General features: G+C 34.8%; 1 protein-coding gene across 3 annotated transcripts in view; it reads left to right on the top strand.

Annotated features, from left to right (window-relative positions):
• The window catches only part of KIF5B (kinesin family member 5B), a 49,356-nt gene that overhangs the window by 17,007 nt on the left and 17,379 nt on the right, over window positions 1–14,970 (top strand). For all 3 annotated transcript variants that reach the window (XM_047866419.1, XM_047866416.1, XM_047866417.1), the window contains exons 4-15: window positions 340–444; window positions 1,133–1,181; window positions 1,728–1,783; window positions 2,073–2,160; window positions 2,321–2,445; window positions 3,545–3,649; window positions 3,952–4,097; window positions 4,801–4,949; window positions 5,395–5,588; window positions 9,189–9,257; window positions 11,631–11,837; window positions 14,549–14,692. In XM_047866419.1, the coding sequence (XP_047722375.1) occupies window positions 340–444; window positions 1,133–1,181; window positions 1,728–1,783; window positions 2,073–2,160; window positions 2,321–2,445; window positions 3,545–3,649; window positions 3,952–4,097; window positions 4,801–4,949; window positions 5,395–5,588; window positions 9,189–9,257; window positions 11,631–11,837; window positions 14,549–14,692 (1,437 nt within the window). The remainder of the gene's footprint in view (window positions 1–339; window positions 445–1,132; window positions 1,182–1,727; window positions 1,784–2,072; window positions 2,161–2,320; window positions 2,446–3,544; window positions 3,650–3,951; window positions 4,098–4,800; window positions 4,950–5,394; window positions 5,589–9,188; window positions 9,258–11,630; window positions 11,838–14,548; window positions 14,693–14,970) is intronic.

Raw genomic sequence — 14,970 nt, 5'->3', positions numbered from 1 at the left:
GGACATTTCTAGCACTTGCGTGGATTCGACTTGAAGGAACAGTATGAACTTACATTGGAAGAAACAAACTAAAACTCTTTCTTTAGAATATGTTCATTTCACAAGCATGGACAATCTAAATCTAATGATTAAATAAAAGGCTAAGATCAGTTGGTAACCCATGTTGTTGACATGCAGTATTTATGTAAAATTTACAAATATATTGGATTTTTTACATATTTGTAGAGCCATTTCACAATAAAATGGCAACAATTACAATTTCTATCCTCTATTGGCTGTAAATTGTAGATTGGAAGTTTCTACTTTTAATTCATACTTAAAGTCTCATTTTCTGTTTAGGGTAAACTTCATGATCCAGAAGGCATGGGCATTATTCCAAGAATAGTGCAAGATATTTTTAATTACATTTATTCTATGGATGAAAATTTGGAATTTCATATTAAGGTAAAATCCGTGGGGTATTTTGTTTTATATTAGAATAATTTTATTCCAAGAAATAATAAATGCTCTTTTGTTTTAAAAATACTTTTAAAAAGAAAGAAAAAAAAATAGAACAAGAATAAAGAAAAAAAAATAAAAAATAAAGAAAAAAAGAAAAAAAAATAAATAAAAATACTTTTAGTTATTTTATGGACAGTTACAGTGGAAAGATCATTAGAGTTAGTAAACTGAGGGTTCTTAATCTGCCATTAGATGACCTTAAACAAGGTCATAAAGTCTCTTTTGTCTTAGCCTCCTCTGTAAAGTGATGGAGTTTATTACTGAACTCAAAGGTTCTTACTGCTCTCATGAGTCTAATTCATTGAAGATGGAGATATGTAATAGAAATTGCTTTTTAGTTACATGAGCAGTTTAGAGAATTTAGATATTCCTGTTAGAACATGAGCTGTGACTGAGTTGTTAACTCTGTCCTCTGGTATAAATGGTACTTGGCACTCAAACCCCAATAAATTTAATGAACTAATTATAAGTTATTTTATACTACTATAGTAGTATAAAATAGTAATATATTAGTAGTATAGTAGTAGTAGTATAGTACTAGTAGTATAGTAGTATACTATTATACTACTAATAAATTATTTTGTAATTTTAATTAGTTGATCTTTTTTTACTTTATTTCTTTGCCCTTCAGGTTTCATATTTTGAAATTTATTTGGATAAGATAAGGGACCTGTTAGATGGTAAGTTAAATTCTTGCTCTTTTATCATTTTAAAATAGCACATGTTACTTTTTTTAATAGGTGTGAGACCATTTCTAAGTAACCTCTATGAAATTGACTTAAATTACAAGAAACCGATTTTAAAGTTCTTTTAAAGTTAGTTGAATTTCTTTTACACATTGAATAACTTATTTAAAGCACATATTTATGGGTGCTTGTGTTTCTTAAGTAGTCATTAGAGAAATGGATTGTAGTTAGAGGTCCTGAGTCCTAGTCTGCTGCCAGATACATTGCCCTTGGGCAAACTGTTCAACCACTCTGGCTTGTTATTTCCAAAATGTGGGTGGTAGAGGTTGCATTGGACCTAAAATTCTATATTGCTGCATTAAGTTTCTATTCAGATCTCCTCTGTTTCTACAGAGTCTTTTTTAATAGTGATGTGTTCATATTTTTAAAATTTACCTATTATTAGGCCCCTTGGGAAAGGAAACAATCTATTGAATTAGCTATTTCATGACTAGTGTTAGAGTTTAGGAGAATGTTGCTGATATTATTTGTCTTTTTCAGTTTCAAAGACCAACCTTTCCGTTCATGAAGATAAAAACCGAGTTCCCTATGTAAAGGTACTTATAAAATAATACAGAATGCTTGTTTAGAAAAATCCTGTAATAGGGGCGCCCAGGTGGCTCAGTTGGTTAAGCGTCTGATTCGGCTCAGGTCATGATTTCAAAGTTCATGAATTTAAGTCCTGCGTTGGGCTCTGCTGACAGCTCAGAGCCTGGTGCCTGCTTCAGATTCTGTCTTCCTCTCTCTGCCTCAAAAATAAACATTAAAAAAAAATTTTTTTAAAGAAAAACCCTGTAAGAAAATTTTTTAAGGTTATTGACATATTAAAAAAAAATTATTTTATAGGGATGCACAGAGCGTTTCGTATGTAGTCCAGATGAAGTTATGGATACCATTGATGAAGGAAAATCCAACAGACATGTAGCAGTTACAAGTAAGTAGAATGTTTATTAACACGAGTTAAGGTACAGAGCTGCCTTAAAATATCTTTATCAAGTTGGTTAATTGTAAGATTTATGTAAAGTGATGCTTTAGAAATTATTAGTAAGGGAAAGCCATGTTTGTTTATAGTTGTTTGTTTAATTTCATTGCAGATATGAATGAACATAGCTCTAGGAGTCACAGTATATTTCTTATTAATGTAAAACAAGAGAACACGCAAACGGAACAAAAGCTGAGTGGAAAACTTTATCTGGTTGATTTAGCTGGTAGTGAAAAGGTAAAATCTTTATATTCTGGTAGATATTTAAGCATTTTTATAAACTTTAGCTTGAATTTGGACTTAGGCATTATTCATTGTTAACATCTTGAAAACTTATCAAATTGGATTTGGTAGTATTTTTGAGAGTTTAAAAGCATTGATGCATTGCCAATGACTACTTAAACTGAAAAATCAGTTGCAAGTTACTATCATTTGTGCCATAGTCCAGTTAAACCAATAGGTGTTACCTTTTACTTAGGGTATATGTTTTTATTGAGAATTAGTTCAGCATATATTGTTATCAATTTTATTAGTTATTCTTTTCCTAATTTTTGGTATCTATTTTATCCATATTGGCAGTGGGCTCCCTGTGAAAACTGATAACTATCCATTAGTCTTTTCTGGTTTGGTTGTACCTATTTTCTTTCCTTTGGATGATTATTTAATTATTACAGACTCTACTGTGGACTATCATCTGATTATAATTTATGTGAAAATCAAAATAAGTTCAAATATTTTAATATTGATTCTGCAACCATTTTTGCTGTTTCACTAATTTGTTTCTTCTGATTAAAATGACATACCTACTCCCTTTTACTCAAGCCTTAAACATATCCTTCAAAGCCTGTCTTTAATTTTGTGAATTCTGAGAGGCTGTTTCTTCAGCCGACATTGCTAGTCTACTATTTTATCCTATCTTTAACATATGTATTTTATATCTTTTTTAAAAGCAGGTTTGCTTATATATTTAAATTCAGTACATAACAGAATATCAACCTTATGATTTAGCAAATTTTAAAAGGTTCCTCTTTAATGGAGCAAAGGGGATTAACAAATAGTAAATTGCAAATGTACCTGAAAATTTGTTACTTTCAAGAGCACAAACTAAAAATAAAATTTGGGATCTCCTTAATCACATTCTTGTCATGGACCTATAGTTGTCAGAAGACCAGTACTCAAGTAGTGATAGCTTAGAGTAAATAATTGACAAAATCATGAAGCTTTTCATTTTGTTGTTTGCTGGTTATTGATGACCTCTGAACTTTTTAGAAAATTCAAAGAAAATAATTCTTAAACTTACAGTTTTGTTTTCATTCTTTTGAAATCCTATGCATAGGTTAGTAAAACTGGAGCTGAAGGTGCTGTGCTGGATGAAGCTAAGAACATCAACAAGTCACTTTCTGCTCTTGGAAATGTCATTTCTGCTTTGGCAGAGGGAAGTGTGAGTACACACGTCTTCTCTTTCCCTATGGTTATCTTATGGGGAATTACTTAAATATCAGTGTATGTATATGCATGGATGTTTGTGGGGCCAGGGTGGAGCGGGCATCTGGTGTTTTTAAGTCAGTATGTGTAAATTAGTTGTCTTTAGGAATTTATAGTAGTATGTATGTTCCAGTGCCCATCATAATATTATCAGTTAAAATAGCCAAAATCCCTTTGTAATTTACTTAGAGTATTTATAAACAGATTTTATTCTGTAGAAACCCATTGGTCTTTGTTTCTTTTGTTTTTGTATTGTAGACGTATGTTCCATATCGCGATAGTAAAATGACAAGAATTCTTCAAGATTCATTAGGTGGAAACTGTAGAACCACTATTGTAATTTGCTGCTCTCCATCATCGTACAACGAATCTGAAACGAAATCTACACTCCTGTTTGGTCAAAGGTTTGTTGTTAAGAAAATACAAAGTCTAAATGTAGATAGGTCTTTTGTTTATTAAGTCTAGGAAAATAAAGGTAGATATTCAAATCAGTGCATATTGTTAATATGACACAACTTTTTAATTGAGAGATAATACAAGCAAGGTCCATTTTTAAAACTGCTTAGATTTGAATTAAGTTTTAGTACATACTGAAATCAAATGTTAAATTCAGTCAAATTTATAGGAGAAGCTTTAATTAAACATTAAAGAAAATAAGTATTTGGTCAGATAACAAAGAAAAGCTTGACAAATCTAATTCTATGTTAGTCTGTTGACAGGTTCAAATAATGAGATAATATGAATTGGTTAACCTAGGAAAGTCAGTAGTGATGATTTTATTTTTGACCTTCAACAATAATTTTTTTTTATTCAGCCTTGCAAAAGAATTAGGAAAATATGGGCCCCTTTTTTTTTTATCCTCCTCTGGTGGCTAATTTTTTTTGTCTTTAAGCTATTCACAGATTTGGGGACTGACCCAAATTTATTTAGCTTGTTGAAGAAGCACTGTAGTAATTATGGGTCTTTGTATTTAGTCTAAAGATAATTAAACAGTCAAATTACTCAGCCATATATGCCATACATATATATAAAAAACAGAGATCTATAGATAGTAATTGAAAATAGTTAATTTTAGTCACACTTTTTTCCTGCAATTACTTCTTTTAGGGCCAAAACAATTAAGAACACAGTTTGTGTAAATGTAGAATTAACTGCAGAACAGTGGAAAAAGAAGTATGAAAGAGAAAAGGAAAAAAATAAGACCCTGCGGAACACCATTCAATGGCTTGAAAATGAACTCAACCGGTGGCGTAATGGTAATAATTTGTAAAATCTGTCATTTTGAGTTTGTTGAATATGAATGTAAAACTATTTTATAAATTTGAGACTGACACGAATATAAATAAGAATAGCAAAGCGTATCCATTTTTATTTTTTAAGTATTAGAGATCATCAAATAAAAATGACTACAGTCTTTTAAATTCTGATTTTACCTGAAATAATAAATAGAGGCATAAAGGCCATCTTGGGAGCTATAGCAATCAAGGCACAGATGGCAAGTTTCCTAGATTAGGGTGGAAGCAATAAAAATTACAAGATTTGGTGACTGGATTTAGAAGATGGGGGTGAGTGAAAAGTAATTGTAGTTTTTTAAATCTCAGACTGAGCAGATAAAGTTGGTGAGAGCTGCTGAAATTGAATAAAATTGTCATTAGTTTTAGACAGGTGGATGTTTATTAACTATCTGTTGTCTTATTTTAGGAGAGACAGTGCCTATTGATGAACAGTTTGACAAAGAGAAAGCCAACTTGGAAGCTTTTGCAGTGGATAAGGATATTACCATCACCAATGATAAACCCGCAGCTACGATTGGAGTTACTGGAAACTTTACTGATGCTGAGAGAAGAAAGTGTGAGGAAGAAATTGCTAAATTGTACAAACAACTTGATGACAAGGTACGTATTGTTCACATTCTATTTTGTTTTAGAATGTTATGACGTACAGGTATTTTTATTATCTAATTTTAATATTGTGTGTCCAGGTGACCTGTGTATACATCTTTCCTTGATTTGTTAACCTTTTGAAAATCGTAAAGTTGACCCTCAGACAACACTGGTTTGAACTGCATGGGTCCACTTAGATGTGGGTTTTTTTGATACAGTACAGTAATATAAATGTATTTTCTTTATGATTTTAATAACATTTTCTTTAAATACTATATATAATATAACATAAAAATATGTTAATTGTCTATATTATTGGTAAACCTTCTATTCAACAGCAGACTACCAATAGTTTAAGTTTTGGGGAAGTCAGAGGTTACATGTGGATCTTCAACTCCATGGAGGGGTCAGCACCCCTAACCCTTGTATTGTTCGAGGGTCATCTGTTTTAATAAAAAATATAAAATCACAATTTCTGTTTCTGTGCAGAAACTATGTATGAGACCTAATTTTTTCCCCCTCTTCTTTAATTTTCTGAAGGAAATTGAACATTGGGTCATTGGAGAGCCTTAATGAAATGATCTCTTAGAATCAGGGGTCTAAGGACTCAATAATAAAGGTGATGCAAGAGATTAGAGAGGGAACAGAATAAAGTGGTAATAGTGTTTTCCTGCTTTGATTATATCCATTAGAAGTGTGAAAAATAACAAATTACAAAGCAAATAGGAAAGGGAAAACGAGAACAGTGAAGAGACTAAAAGAAAATAGTTCTGGTTTTGTTTTTAGGTGGAATTTTATATGTGTTGTAGGCAGATATGGCAAGTTTGAAGTAGCTGAATGGCCTTTCTATCTTTCCTTCTTTCTTATTTAAATTCAAGTTAGTTAACATATAGTGTAGTCTTGGTTTAGGAGTAAAACCCAATGATTCATCACTTAATATAACACCTGATGCTTATCCCAACAAGTGCCCTGCTTAATGCCCATCACCCATTTAACCCATCCACCCACCCACCTCCCCTCCAACAGCCTTCTCTTTGTTCTGTGTTTAAGAGTCTCTTACGGCTTTCCTCCATGGCTTTCCTCCCTCTCTGTTTTTATATATTTTTCTTTCCCTTCCCCTGTGTTCCTCTGTTGAGTTTGTCAAATTCCACATACAAGTGAAATCATAAATCTGTCTATCTCTGACTGATGGATTTTGCTTAGCATAATACCCTCCAGTCCTATCCAGTTTGTTGCAAATGGCAAAATTTCATTTTTTTTTCATCACCAAGTAGTATTCCAGTGTGTGTGTGTGTACCACATCTTTACGCATTCATCAGTTGGTGAACATTTGGGCTCTTTCCATAATTTGACTATTGTTGATAGTACTGCTGTAAACATGGGGGTGTGGAGGTGTATGTGCTCCTTCGAATCAGCATTTTTGTATCCTTTGGATAAATACTGAGTAGTGCAATTGTTTGATTGTAGAGTAGTTGTATTTTTACTTTTTTGAAGAACCTCCATACTATTTTCCAGAGTGGCTGCACCAGTTTGCATTCCGACCAACAGTGCAAAAGGGTTCCCCTTTATCCACATCCTTGCCAACATCTGTTGTTTCCTGAGTTGTTAATTTTAGCCACTCTGACTGTTGAGGTGGTATCTCAGTGTGGTTTGGATTTGTATTTCCCTGATGATCAGTGATGTTGAACATCTTTTCGTGTGTTTCTTAGCCATCTCCATGTCTGCTTTGGGAAAATGTCTATTCATATCTTCTGCCCATTTCTTCCCTGGATTATTTGTATTTTGAGTGTTGAGTTTGATAAGTTGTTTATAGATTTTAGGTATTAACCCTTTATCCAGTGTGTCATTTGCAAATACCTTGCCTTTTAGTTTTGTTGATTATTTCCTTCACTGTGCAGAAGCTTTTTTATCTTCATGACATCCCAATAGTTCATGTTTGCTTTTATTTCCCTTGCCTCCAGAGACATGTCAGGTAAGAAGTTGCTGCGGCCAAGGTCAAAGAGGTTGTTGCCTGTTTTCTCCTGTAGGATTTTGATGGTTTCCTGTCTTACATTTAGGTCTTTCATCCATTTTGAGTTTATTTTTGTGTATTGTGTAAGAAAGTGGTCCAGTTTCATTCTTTTGCATTTTGCTCTCCGGTTTTTCCAGCACCATTTGCTGAAGAGATTGTCTTTTTTCCATTGGATGGTCTTTCTTGTTTTGTTGAAGATTAGTTGGCCATATATTTGTGGGCCCATTTCTGGGTTCTCTGTTCATTGGTCTGTGTGTTTGTTTTTGTGTCAATACCATACTGTCTTGATGACAGCTTTGTAATACAGCTTAAAGTCTGGGATTTTGATGCCTCCAGCTTTGGTTTTCTTTTTCAAGGGTACTTCAGCTATTCGGGGTCTTTTCTGGTTCTATACAAATTTTAGGATTGTTTGTTCTAGCTCTGTGAAGAATGCTGGTGTTATTTTGATGGGGATTGCATTGAATGTGTCTTGCTTTGGGCAGTATTGACATTTTAACAGTATTTGTTCTTCTTTCTGTGAGCGTGGAAAATAGTTTTCAGTGTACAGATCTTTTACCTCTATGGTTAGGTTTATTCCTAAGTATTTTACGGTTTTTGGTGCAGTTGTAAATGGGATTGATTTCTTGATAGCTCTTTGCTGCTGCTTCATTATTGGTGTATAGAAATGCACCAGATTTTCTGTATATTGGTTTTATATCCTGTGACTTTGCTGAATTTGTGTATCAACTCTAGCAGTTTTTTGGTGGAGTCTTTCAGGTTTTCCATGTAGACTATCATGTCCTCTGTGAAGAGTAAGAGTTCGACTTCTTCCTTGCCAGTTTGGATACCTTTTGTTCTTTTTGGTGTCTTGATTGCTGAGGCTAGGACTTCCAGTACTGTGTTGAACAACACTGCTGAGAGTGGGCACCCCTGTTGTGTTCTTGATCTTAGGGGGAAAGCTCTTAGTTCTTCCCCATCGAGGATGATATTAGCTATGGGCCTTTCATATGTGGCTCTTATGATGTTAAAGTATGTTCCTTCTTTCCCTGTTCTTTTGAGAGTTTTTATCAAGATGTTGTATTTTGTCAAATGCTTTTTCTGCATCTATGGAAAGGATCATATGGTTCTTATCCTTTTTTTTATCACATTGATTGATTTGAGAATACTGAACCAGCCCTGAAGCCCAGGAATAAATCCCACTTGATCACGGTGAATAATCTTTTGAGGTACAGTTGAGTTCAATTTGCTAGTATCTTGTTGAGAATTTTTGCATCCATAGTCATCAGTGATGCTGGCCCGTAATTCTCCTTTTTAGTGAATGGCCATTACTTTCAATAATAAATTTAAACATGTTTATTATTTTTTAGCATTTAAAGTATTTAATGAATAACTTTTATAAGTTTAAGCTTTTTTAATTGCATGGTAAGTGTTATAATTATTAATTGAAAGACATTCCATCTCTTTCAACATTTTTTTAGGAGATTGAAATAAGCAATGTTAGACTTGGAGAAACAGTTTTGAAATACCTTGATTGGGGGAATAGTAACCTTATAATTCGAATTAGAAAATAATTAGAATCAGATTGTGAGCAATTTTGTTAACTTGGTACTTTAAAATTCTAGGATGAAGAAATTAATCAACAGAGCCAGTTGGTAGAGAAACTAAAGACACAAATGTTGGATCAAGAAGAGGTAAGTTGAATACTTTACATACTGCTTTCAGGAGAGCTTTATAATTTGTCGTTATTATTTGAACATAAAAAATGAACCTATAGATCTCAAAATATACTAGGGTCCATTTAAAAATGTTTTGAATGTGACTGCTTCTCTGTGGGTTGTGCTCTCTGTGCTATCATATGGGTTGAAGCAAAGATTGATTTCCTCTTAAAGTATTTGTTTTTATTATTATTTTTTTTAATGTTTATTTTTGAAAAAGAGAGAGACACTGTGTGAGGGGGGAGGGGCAGAGAGAGAGGGAGACACAGAATCTGAAGCAGGTTCCAGGCTCCAAGCTGTCAGCACAGAGCCCAACGCAGGGCTCGAATTTGTGAACCTTGAGATCATGACCTGAGCTGAAATTGGACACTTAACCAACTGAGCCACCCAGACACCCCTAGGAATTTGTTTTTTGTTTTTTGTTTTTTTTAAGTTAGAGTTCTAACTGGAGGGGAGAAGATAACAATTTTCAGTATTATTCTTTAACATATTTCTAATGGACTTTTTAACTCTGTCTTCTTCTTTCCTTGCTTAAAATATGGTGCTGTTTTATCTCCTTATTCTCCCCAAAACATTTCTTACTGATTCTTGAGAAAGACTTACTACACTGGACTGGGATAACTTCAGACTCTCCTTCCCTTCATGGAAAGTATTTCCCCAAGGAAATGAAGGAAAGAATATAAAAAAACAGCATGTTTTATTATCATTCACTTAAACACACAGAGTTTAAAGGGATGATTAAACAAGGAAAATACTGATTTCTGAATTACTTTGACCTGTCTTTAATAATTGCATAATTTGAGGTATGACTTATTGTGGGAATGAGAATATCAGTGAATGAAATCCTTTGGGACTCCTCTCTCACCATGTCTACCCTCATTGAACCCATTCATTTCTGCCTTCTTTCAAGTTTCTCTTTAGTTTGTCACCTAGTTTGGACCGTCAATTGATCTTACCTGGGAGAGCAGGGGGATAATTGAAAAATGGTACATCATTTAAGGTTTGTTTTAGAAATGTGGGCAAAAACTCTATAGCTTCAATAAGGAAAAGATAGCCACTGTCTGCCAACTTAATCCTGGTCACGTCATCTTTGCACTTATTTAAATTATAGCATGTTTTCTCAAAAGGGGCACTAGTAATTTGCATAATTTTTCATTATATTATTCTGTTTTGTATGTTATAGGACATTTAGTACCCCTGGTCCCTACTTCTAAGTGCCATTAGCATTCTGCCCCATTAGAAATACTCCTACCTGGGGCGCCTGGGTGGCGCAGTTGGTTAAGCGTCCGACTTCAGCCAGGTCACGATCTCGCGGTCCGGGAGTTCGAGCCCCGCGTCAGGCTCTGGGCTGATGGCTCAGAGCCTGGAGCCTGTTTCCAATTCTGTGTCTCCCTCTCTCTCTGCCCCTCCCCCGTTCATGCTCTGTCTCTCTCTGTCCCAAAAATAATGTTGAAAAAAAAAAATTAAAAAAAAAAAAAAAAAGAAATACTCCTACACATTTCCAAATACCCCTTCTTTAAAGCCACTGACCCTGGATGATTACAGTGTTCTCCAGACAAGTGTCTTGGTTTCTCTCCAGTTCAAATTTTATTTGTTGATACTAAATTTTCCTGGGACATAATTTACGTGTCACCCCTAGTTGCCGAAAGAAAATCTGAAATCTTCTAAACATCTACTAATTTCCTTGTTTTTCTCTGCTCACCATTCATGAACCTAATATGCCTGTTCCTTTCTATTACATTCATTTACACATGACTAAGATACCTATTCTAGGGGCATCTAGGTGGCTCAGTGGGTTAAACCTACAATTTCGGCTCAGGTCATGATCTCATGGTTCGTGAGTTCAAGCTCCATGTCTGGTTCTGTGCTGACAGCTCAGAGCCTGGAGCCTGCTTCAGTTTGTGTCTCCTTCTCTCTCTGCTTCTCCCTCACTTGCATGCACATGCACGCTTTCAAAAAATAAACATTAAAAAAAAAGTTTTTAAATGCCTGTTCTAGCCTCCTTCTTTGTGAATAACCTACAGAAATACCTACCCTCCTGTTTTAAATACTACCAAGTACTTTTTATGTGTTATGTCCTGTTGCCTCTTTTATGGCTCTTAACATTCTATCTCATGCGTTTATTTATGTACCTGTGTTTCTTGTACTAGATTCCTCAAAGACAGAGTCATTTGATTTCCTTGCTGTCTCCCGCAGTGTCTAGCACATTGCCTGCACATAGTAGTTAGTAAATCTGTTGAATGAATAAATACTAACAGCTAATTGCATCCATATTTTATTCACTGTATATAGCATATGATGAAGCAAATAGATTTTTTTAAACCTGTATACTTTTACTCTTTCATGTAGCTTCTGGCATCGACCAGAAGAGATCAAGATAATATGCAAGCTGAACTGAATCGCCTTCAAGCAGAAAATGATGCCTCTAAAGAAGAAGTAAAAGAAGTTTTACAAGCCTTAGAGGAGCTTGCTGTCAATTATGATCAGAAGTCTCAGGAAGTCGAAGATAAAACTAAGGAATATGAATTGCTTAGTGATGAACTAAACCAGAAATCGGTAAACTATGATTTTGTTTTCTTAATACTTTATTATTATTTTTTTTTTTTAATTTTTTTTCAACGTTTATTTATTTTTGGGACAGAGAGAGACAGAGCATGAACGGGGGAGGGGCAGAGAGAGAGGGAGACACAGAATCGGAAACAGGCTCCAGGCTCCGAGCCATCAGCCCAGAGCCTGACGCGGGGCTCGAACTCACAGAGCGCGAGATCGTGACCTGGCTGAAGTCGGATGCTTAACCGACTGCGCCACCCAGGCGCCCCTATTATTATTTTTTTAATGCTTGTTATTTTGAGAGTGAGAAAACATGCATGCGTGGGAAGGGTGGGGGAAGAGAGAGTGTGCGAGAGAGAGAGAGAGAGAGAGAGAGAGAGAGAGAATAAATTTCAAGTAGGCTCCACTCTGTAGCGCGGAGCCCGGCATGGGGGCCAGTCTCAAGAACCATGAGATCATGACCTGAGCCGAAATAAAGAGTCGGATGCTTAACCAGCTGAGTCTCCCAGGCACCCCTAATACAAGTATTCTTAATTGAAATTATCTCAGTAACTTCTTTCTATGTAAGCCCAAGACTGATAGTATCAATTCTTAAGGAATTCCAGGTCTCAACTTCACTTCCTCCTTTATATGAAGCCTTAGAGGTAAAGAAGAAGGCTGTTTTTTTAGTTCCTGAAAGTCTATTAATGGGTAATTAAAATGCCATTTTAAGACTTGCTGACTATTCTTAATATTCTGATGTTAAAGGGGAAATAAGTTAGCTTCTAGTTACTAGAATAACTTCTAATAAAGTTATTAGATGATTGTTCAAACTGTAAATTGAGAAAAAGAAAAATATGTAACTTCATATAATTTGGGTTTTGTTCACTGTTACACTCCCAGCCCCTGGAGCAGAGCCCACCTGGCACATCTTCTTTGTGATTCCACAGTAGATAAGAATCTTTGTCATCATTGCTATAGAACAGGATTTGCCACCCTCCTGGAGTGATGCTGAAGATAATAGATAGCTGTGATAATGACTGCTATACTTCCAGCATCACCGTGGATGAGCTTTCTCATTAAGGATTTATTATTGCTAATGCTAACTTCTTGTCTAGAAACCACATCTAGAGTTGGACTCAGGATCAGTGTTCACTGCTTACTTCCCTGTCCATGTTCATCTATCTAAAGGAAAGCAGTCAACACTATTTCTAAAGTTTTTGTACCCCTGATAAATTCATTTTCCCTTTCTAATCTCCAAAGTTACAGTTAAGCTGGAAGTTACAATTTCATAGCATTGAAACCAAGGTGCCTTTGTAGCTCTTACTGAGTTGCATTATTAGCAAACCTAATTACCGTTTGGAAGAGCAGTAGGAATTTCTTACATCTCTATAAGCTGTAAGTTGGTCTTTGGTCACCTATTTCAGTCTTTAAGACATTTGTGTCTGTGTCCTAGTTACGAAGCTGAATCTGTCAGCACTGTATTGGTAATAGGAGTTAGAAACCTTATAGCGTTCTGCATCTTTGTATATGCGTACAATATTCCTGCTCAGTTGTTAGAGAAAATACCTGGTGATTTAAGCATTAAAGCTTACTACCTGGGGTTCCTGGGTGGCTCAGTCAGTTGAGCGACCGACTTCGGCTCAGGTCATGGTCTCACGGTTTGTGAGTTCAAGCCCCGCGTCAGGCTCTGTGCTGACAGCTGAGAGCCTGGAGCCTGCTTCTGATTCTGTGTGTGTCTCTCTCTCTGCCCCTCCCCCCACGCATGCTGTCTCTCTGTCTCAGAAATAAATAAACATTAAAAAAATAAAAAAATAAAGCATACTACCTTATGAGACTTGAAAGATACCTGGTATTTTATATTAAATTGGGTGAGTACACTACTGATATTCAGAAACTTAAGGAAATGACCATAAGAAACAAAAAACTGAAATGATGGCATCTTTACTCATTTATTTTTAGTGCAACTTACTTTTAGTCAGTATCTGACTTGTGCTATAATGATTAGTTTTAAAGTGGCCAAAATGGTTGGACTTTTCAAAGCTGTGGTGACTTTCTTGTTGATAAACCAGCTATTATTTTAAACTTAAAGTAATTAAATTCAGTAATACTATTTCATCACTATCTCCTAAATAACTTTATATCATGTAGTAGTAGTAATTATCAGGTGGATTCTTTCCAGTGACTGTGTATGTAGAAAGTATATAAAGAAAACCTACAAACCATCTAGAAAATTCAGTTCTAACATTAATTTGCTCAGACGCTGTTTCCAAATATAAGCTATACTGTGGAAGTAAAAGAAAATTCAATCTAATTAATATGGAAATTTCCCATTTCTAGGCAGAAAATATTACCCAGTCTCAAAAATTAGTGAAATGATACAAACTACCTGCTTGTAATGGAGCATAATATGGCTATTTTATGTAGTCTATTAGGTCTGAAATATTTTGTAAGTTTGAACTGAGAGCTGTCCCAGAACTCAGTAGAATAGTTAGTTCAAAAAACTGAAAGTAGAGGGGCACCTGGCTGGCTCAGCTGGTTGAGTGTGTGACTCTTGATCTCATTGTTGTGAGTTTGAGCCTCACGTTGGGTGTAGAGAATACTTAAAGTCTTAAAAAAAGTCGGAACTAGAAAATAATGCTTTTGTAAGTACCGGGTGAAAACTTGGGATGTGTCAATATTTGAAGTAATATTTCATTTAATAGATTTAACTGTGTCTTTTGTTTGGATTATGTTAGGCAACTTTAGCAAGTATAGATGCTGAACTTCAGAAACTTAAGGAAATGACCAACCACCAGAAAAAACGAGCAGCTGAGATGATGGCATCTTTACTAAAAGACCTTGCAGAAATAGGAATTGCTGTAGGAAATAATGATGTAAAGGTAAGTAATAATAATCAAATATTAAGCATAATTATTTGTACACCACTCATACTTCTGTTTACTACTAACTTTTTACAAATTTCTTTTCATACCCATTATCTCATGCACAACAGCAATGCATAGTAGATGGTAATAGGTGAGAAAAGAATAAGGGGCACTCAGAAAGTATATTCAGTAAGTATTTATTTGGACCCCATGTTTGGTTCTTTACTATGTATGTTTGCATTTAGGAATTATGTTAGTTACAGTACTTGAAAGTATGTCACTGGGACAACAGT

Source organism: Prionailurus viverrinus, chromosome B4 (assembly GCF_022837055.1).
Source record: "Prionailurus viverrinus isolate Anna chromosome B4, UM_Priviv_1.0, whole genome shotgun sequence".
In the NCBI taxonomy this organism is placed as follows: Eukaryota; Metazoa; Chordata; class Mammalia; order Carnivora; family Felidae; genus Prionailurus; species Prionailurus viverrinus.
Note: the sequence above shows the minus strand (reverse complement) of the source record. Positions and strands in the feature narration are given on the sequence as shown.